This window comes from Notothenia coriiceps, unplaced genomic scaffold (genome assembly GCF_000735185.1).
Source record: "Notothenia coriiceps isolate Sejong01 unplaced genomic scaffold, NC01 NC01_scaffold00013389, whole genome shotgun sequence".
Classification (NCBI taxonomy): Eukaryota; Metazoa; Chordata; class Actinopteri; order Perciformes; family Nototheniidae; genus Notothenia; species Notothenia coriiceps.
This window is the reverse complement of record NW_011346090.1, coordinates 438-8,276: the sequence shown is the minus strand read 5'-3', so window position 1 is coordinate 8,276 and position 7,839 is coordinate 438. Positions and strand designations below refer to the sequence as shown.

The following is a 7,839-nucleotide window of genomic DNA, read 5'->3' as shown; positions in this document are numbered from 1 at the left end:
CTTGGAACAATTAATACACGTACAGATAAATGGCCTCAAAATAATAATGGCGGCGCGAGCCGTGTTTTAATGGACTCCAGTCCTGAGCCACCTGAGTTACCACTCACGCGGCCTAACATTAGTATAAAGTTTGTCAAGTCGTTCATAGTTGTTCTATTTCGTGAGCTGTTTAGTGGTAAAAGTACAAATGAGTTAAAATTTGGAAAGGTACTACATAAAGAGTCTTACTAGAATAGTCGGGAGCAGGTACACAAATATACCCGTCGCAAAAACTGCGGGAAAATAAACCACTGTTGCTAAAGTGCAACGTTTAGTAAAGGTGGTAGTCGTAGAGAATTAACCACTCTTATACTTTTTGCTATATCTCGAAAAAGACGATGTCTACTTAGGTCCACTTTCTCCTCGTCAAACGCTAGATATATATATCTATTCTATTTGAGATCCTCTAACATCCGTTATCTACCCGCTTGTTCAATTATAGGAGGAAATAGGAGGAAAAGGGAGAAACGTGAGTAAGTACAGGTCGGTGGGACACCCCTACATTTACCACAAGTCAACAAGTCAACACACACTCGACTCAGACAGACAGGATTACCGTTTAGTTTGAATAGTCTGACCCGTAGTCGGATTATCAAAACACGAGTTACGAGGTAAGTGTAAGAGGAACGATAACAGAATAAGCTGTTCGACCTTGCCAGTAGTAACAGAAACAACACAAGTCGTTCGTTTGGTGCTATAGAAAGCAAAAAAACTAACCCGCAATCCACCCCTAAGTTCCAATTTCATCGACAAAAGAAGACCTAAAAAAACCGGTCAACCAAGGCAATAAAATGTCTAAATAACGGTGGTAAGCGCATTAGTTCGTCAACGACGACCTTATCAGATTTTGAGACTATCAGTGGGCTCCATTCGTACACTCGTCGTCGTGCATGCGAAACAGGACGTTCCAACAAAAAAAAATCGTTGAGCCAACGTGCCCGTTCGCACTTGTACACTGCTCAAATGGTAGCGACCCTCTAGCTTCTAAGTCGGCTAACGGAGCAGGGAAGTTCTGCGACTCGTCCATTGTCGCCATAAGTCATGTACCGCGTTTATGGCGCCTTACGTACCTTTCACGATGGGTGGCATGCCAGCCGAACAATAACAGTTATAATTATATTAATTCCTAATAACAAAATTATCAGTGTGAGCTAAAGCGGTTTTTTTTTAACGGGGTCGACCAGCTGTGAAGAAAATCGGCTTCGTTTCGCGATGTAATTACATGAATTTACTACAATTAGGTACCACAGCCTACACCTTAACTTCGCCTCGCACGTAACGCAACGGTCCGTTCCGTCGAAGCCGAAGTAGAATAAATGTTTCGAGAAGTTGATCTTGCGCATCAAATAAATTTTTGTAAATAGTTCCCTGGGTGCGTGTCATTATGAAAAAATTAAGTTTTAAATTTAAAATTTACAACTTCGCTTACACACATATGGCTTGTTATCCTGAGGCAGCGTAGTGTTTTTAGGGCCCTTTTTGTCCTCGCTGCTAGCATTCCGGTTCCAGGAGCCAATACCGATCCTTTCCCTAGGCACGACACATTTATACTGTAGTCGCAGAAGAGCAACACTGAGAGCAGACCTCACGAGCTTTTGTATGTCCGTCATTGTACCCGTGTGCGTTCCATTTACTGGCGGTGGGGGCGCTGCACAACTAAGTAGCCTACATTAAAGCAAACAGAAGAAGACAACATCAATGTATCAACAAACAGCCGTGGTCCGGACTTGTACCAGTAAGGGAAGTTGAAATAAATACTTTTCATTAAGTTATTTTCGTGTTTCATTAAGATCTGATACTGCTGTTCCCAAGCATGCTGTGCAACCAGTTAAGAAAATAAAGAAAAAAAGGGCATGAAAAAGATGTTTAAGATCTCAAGCTAAATCCAGTTGATTCCTCACTTTGGTTGTGTGCACCCAATGACAGTTGAACTATATCACTTCTGGAGAGGCTGCAAAACATATACAAATAAATAAAGTTCGTATAACTGAGAAAAGACACACTTGTAACGAGGAAAAGTCAGCTGAGCTCTCTCGCTCTATTCCAGTCACAACCTGCTTCATGTTCATCACAAACAAAGTGAGTGAATGAGCCACAGATGCTCACAATTCAAAACAAGGCTGATTTTGAGTCACATTTAGAGATTCCAGCTGTCAGCTGGACAGCCTGTCAGAGACCAATCTTACTGTCAACCTTCAACCATACATTATTATTTGACCCTATGCCCTGTTTGTGTGTGCAAGTAACCGTGTGTTGATATGCACAACCTTCCTGTCATTGTGTCTTCCTAGATCATACGTGAATGTCTGCAGCTGAACAAACAAAAAACTGAGATCTGTAATCGCAGAGCTTCAGTCGGCAGACTACAAAACAACTAGTAAAGCTAGAAATCTAGGTGTAGTGATGGACTCAGACCTGAATTTTAACAGTCACATTGCAACAGTCATTAAGTCTGCATACTATCACCTGAAGAACATGTCTAGCATTAAAAAACTAATGTCACAACAGGACTTAGAAAAACTTGTCCATGCTTTTATCTTTAGTAGACTTGACTACTGCAATAGTGTATTCACAGGGCTGAAAAAAAAATCCATCAGAAAGCTGCAGCTGATTCAGAACGCAGCTGCTCGTGTACTCACTAACATTAAAAGAGTGGATCACATCAGTCCGGTTCTGAAATCTTTACATTGGCTTCCAGTCGGCCAAATAATTGATTTTAAAGTACTATTGCTAGTTTTTTTTTCATTCCATGGTTTAGGACCAAAGTATATTGTTGATCTCCTACATAATTAGGAACCATCAAGGTGCCTCAGGTCTTCTGGGACGGGTCTGCTATCGGTTCCGAGAGTAAAAACAAAACATGGAGAGGTAGCGTTTAGCTATTATGCCCCGACAATCTGGAATAAACTACCCAAATCATGCACGTCTGCAGAAACTCTTACTATTTTTAAATCGAGACTGAAAACATATCTCTTTGCCGCTGCTCATATTCGCGCTACAGTATGCCTTTTAAACATGTATTGTAACACCTGTTGTGTTTATTTTATTATCTTTGCTTTTTAATGCCTGTTGTAAAATGCCATTATATAATGTACTTTTACTGTATTTATTCCTAAAAAGTCTCTTTAATTTGTTTTGTAAAGCACTTTGAATTGTCGCGTGCTGAAAAGTGCTATATAAATAACCTTGCCTTGCCTTACAAAGTAAATTTGATATGAGTGGCAGGGTGCAGGAACTCTGCATGATAATGAAACCTGCTGTACTCAAAGACAAAAACATATATTTGAATATATACATATACCTGTACTACGAATCCAGTTCAACATACCCCTGGATCTGTTTGGAAAACAAACGCGCTCTCGCAAAGCGGTCCTACGACGCTGGTTATCAACTCGGTGACTCAAGCCAGGGTTTCTCTGTCCGGCTGAGTGCGCGTTCACATGAAAGGGGCGGGGTTAGCAACATTTGACCAATCACAGAGAGGGACAAGCGTACTGACAGAGCAGCGTTATACTTCCTGAATGAAAAGTGAACTATGGAGAGGCGAAGTCCCTCCCTTTCCGGTGGACCTCCATGGGACCTTATTTCGGAAAAATTATGTATTGAAGTCAATGGAGAGAGAAAAAGTTATCTTTCGATCCCGTTTGAATTGTGCCACGAATTACACATATGATGTTTCAATCTAAACAAATAATTTCCNTAAAAGTACACCAGGAGACTATTCTCCGATTAGAACACTGAGCAAGTGCATTGAGCACATCAATGACTGGATGACTCAGTTTTTTGTTTGTTCAGTTGGAGAAATCCAACTGAACAAACAAAAAACTGAGTCATCCAGTCATTGATGTGCTCAATGCACTTGCTCAGTGTTCTAATCGGAGAATAGTCTCCTGGTGTACTTTTAAAATAAATCTGGGTGTCGTCTGCATAGATATGATAGCTTGTATCGTTTTTAATAATTTGAGCCAGTGGTAGCATATAGATATTAAAAAGCAAAGGTCCTAAGATGGAGCCTTGAGGAACCCCGCATGACATATTTGTCAATGTTGATGTGTAGTTGCCTATTGAGACAAAGTTTTTTCTGTCCTTTAAGTAGGAACTAAACCAATTTAGAGCTGTTGCTGAATGTCCCACCCAGTTTTCTAGACCAGTGGTTCTCAACTGGTGGGTCGCGGACCCGTTTCGAGTGGGTCGCAGATGTGTGAGTGAAGAAAGAAAAAATTCCTTTTTATGTTTTGGTGGAAAAAAGTCAAACTTTTATTTTTGAAGGCCCGATTTTCTAACGCTGTGACGGAGCTTACACACGGCGGCGTGCGTTGAAGGTTGCCGGCGGGCATGTCTGAAGCTAGACCAACAACCAATCACCTGAATCTCCCGCCCCGGACACACAAGCAGCGGTTTGATTGGCAAGAGCTTGTACTGGCATATGATTTGATTGGCTGACGCTTCTGTCGAAGCTTCAAAAGTAGAACGCTTTGCTCCCACAATGCAGTTTGGCGAAGCGTGACGTCACCCCATTCAAAGTGAATGGGCAGAGTCCAAGTCATCGTACGCGAGAATTCACGAGTCTGAGTCCAGTGCTGCGGGAGCATCAGCTGGATGGGCGGGATCATGGGTCGTGAAGCGGTTCTGAAGGCGAGGCGGTGAAGTAACCCCATTCAATAAGCTCCTGCGCACCACCTCAGACCACGACTGCTGATGGCCAGGTGTTGAGCAGTCTGTGGAAGGATCCCACAGAACTGTGTCATGTGTAGCTAGTAGAAAACAATATATAATATATTTTTAATAGATCCTTTCAAGAGACTGTATTATAATTGATAAACTCACTCTGTTTCTTTTATCGTGCAGAAACTAAATTGTACAATTTAGAGTTTTGTGGGAAGTGTACCGCAAGTTTCTCTGACTGGAGTGACATCACTTGAGGACATTTATCAAATTTAGGCCAATATAACTCCGTCGTACTCCAAAGGAACTGTAAACAAACATTGATGTGTTCATTCTGGTGGAGTTTAATTTAAACAAAGAGAATGATAGCAGTCTTCTAATTTCAGTGTTGAACTGCTTCTTTAGTCAGTATTAAAGCACGGCCTTGTGGAATGTTGAATCAATAATTTAATGCATTTATTTAGAGCAGGCTTGATGCTGGGTTATCAAAGACGATTTGTTGTTTTATAATATTATCCATTGCAAATATTAATAAATACAATATGGACCTCATAGCCATTTTTTAAGGATCCCTTACATTAAAATAATTTGAAAATGATACTGAGATATATATTTTACAATTGCAAACTCTCTGGCTGTACAGTTCTTAACCAGATGATTCCACCCTTAACCGCTGCATGTAACTGAAGTGCTCATTGACAAAATACCTCTGAGATATTACCTGAGAAAGAACGGTGCCAAAAGAAGACAAAGCACACCATGTCAGGGTTTCCATCAATAATAACACATTATTAACATACATTTAAAACATACAAATCAAAGGAAACAAGGCAGTGGGCCAACAGCAACACTGAAATGAACTGACGGAATGGAACCACGCCATGTGAAGACGTGCTATCTCATTCATTAAAACAGTGCTGTTGAGATGATCCCAATCATACCTGTCTTTGTAGAAAAACCCCAGGCAGACAGATATTTGACTCTCCTTTATTCCCCTGCCTTCATCTCAAACAGGCTGAAGGCTTCTCCTCTGTTCTGAACCTCAGGGAATGAAGCTCGGCTCCTCACACTTCATCCTTTTTGGAATTAAAATGACGAGATGCCTGCAAAGTCTTACGAAGTTTTGAGCAGGTCGTAAACGTAGATAAGGAAGTCGTCATCAAACTTGATGAAGTAGACGGAGGGCTTGGCCTCCACCTGGTGGATTACCATGCCGGTCCGCTTGCCTCCGTCCTCCCTGGCGTACTCCACCTGTTTCCCCACCAGGCTCTCCTCCACCTCCCCAGGCTCCTGCTCCGAGGGGGCGCTGTCGTCTGCAGGCCCACACACACATTATTCATATTAACACCATCTCGCATGCTTCTCACTCTCCATGTGAAACTGGACAGATTAAAGCTTGCTGACTGAATTGATATTTCTATGCCATCTTACTTCTAAACTAAAACTAAAATGTAATGTATTCATCGGGATGTTAAGAGCATTCCATGGAATATAACAAAAAGTGTTTCTGAAATAAATTACATACCCCACCTTTAAGTAAAACATTGTCATATTTGTACTTTATTTTTTTCTTATTACTCACTACATTGATTTTACAGATTAAGTTACTTGTTCATTTGCAGATTTAAATTATCAATACAAAAAGTAAATCAACTAATACATAATAAATCATATATCATAATTAGTTAAGCTGCCCAGAAGTATATAAAGTAATTCAAAGGGTTAGGTTTAGGGTTAATGCGTCAATAATTATAACACAATCATTTAAAACATATGGATCTTTAATGGGCTTTTGTGAATATTTACATATATACCTTTACTTTTGGTACTTTAAGTATATTTTGAATCACACTTTTGTACTTTAGTTAAGTAACATTTTAAATGCATTACTTCTGCTTGTAGCAGAGTACTTTTACACTGTAGTATTACTACTTTTACTTAAGTAAATTATCTGAGTATTTCTTCCAACTCTGTGGAATATTCATTCGGATATTATCCAAATGCTCAGGACAGGTGAAGGGCCCTCCTCTCTAAATCTCAACCTCAAACTGTGTAGAAGCAGCTTAGTGAACTCACTGGACACAGGCATGATGCGGAGGTCTCCCTCTTTGTAGTCCTCCAGCAGCTGGTACATGTAGAGGACTGGGTCCTTCTCGTAGGTGATGTAGAACCAGGTGGTTATGATGGGGGCCCGGGCGAGCACCATCCCCCTCCACTCCTCCTTTGGACCCTCCTCGGTCTCGAACATGTGCTCCACAGCTCTCCCAATCATGGTGTCCGCCAGGCTGCCGTCTGAGGCACGGGGCTTAGCTGCTGGGAGAACGGGAGCCGCTGTGACAAACTTCTGCACTTTTCCTTTAGTCGCCTCACTGCTGACTAAGTTGGCAAAGTGAATAAAGCCCCCCCCCCCCAACCAAGAAGGACTTGAAAACAAATTGACTGGATATGACCTGTCCGGCTCAGCTTGTCATTAAGCTTCACACTTTCATCATGCTAAGCTGGATGCCAATAAGTATATCCATAAGCAGGGGGCAATTATTGCTATATGTGTTAGCATCAATAATAAGCTAAATGTTCTGCGCCAGTTCCACTTATTTTCGGCGAGCTGTGTCAACCAATGAGGGGCCTCCAGGAAAATCCAGACATATTACACACAGACAAAGACTACAGGCAGGACTTTCCATTAGACATGTGAGAGTAAAAGGGGTATGGATAATAAACTGTTTACCGGCAACAAGAAGTGAAAAGACTGATTACAGCTAAACTAGCACACTAACTGAGCAGCTTGGGGTCTTACCCTGTCTGTCGGGGAGCACCTCCAGGCCCTGAACCCTCTCGTCTTTATGGAGCTCCAGACCATAAACACAGTCGAAACCATCGTACTTTATCAGGAAGAGAGACGGGTTCACTGGCACCTGATGGACATACATTCAAATAATTAGTTCCTTGTCCCTGAGCTTCTTTCCACACAGCTTATAGATCCTTTAGGTTGGTGTCTTTGCGTCAGTAGTGATAAACACTTTTAAGGGTTTGGAAGCAGGTAGTCATTTTAAAGCTTCCATTACCAAATAAAGCTTTGAATGTCATATTGATCGTCATATTTTATGACGTCATCACCCTACATTACATTTATCT

General features: G+C 41.4%; 1 protein-coding gene across 1 annotated transcript; it reads right to left on the bottom strand.

The window, feature by feature from the left end:
- Positions 1 to 4,538: 4,538 nt before the first annotated feature.
- LOC104947916 (spindlin-W-like) lies at positions 4,539 to 7,619 on the bottom strand (the record flags this gene model as incomplete). The annotated part of the gene is made up of 3 exons (XM_010774039.1): positions 4,539 to 6,017; positions 6,781 to 7,014; positions 7,502 to 7,619. Coding segments are annotated over 3 exons (552 nt in total), but the record flags the coding sequence as incomplete, so codon positions are not given.
- Between the last annotated feature and the right edge of the window lie 220 nt (positions 7,620 to 7,839).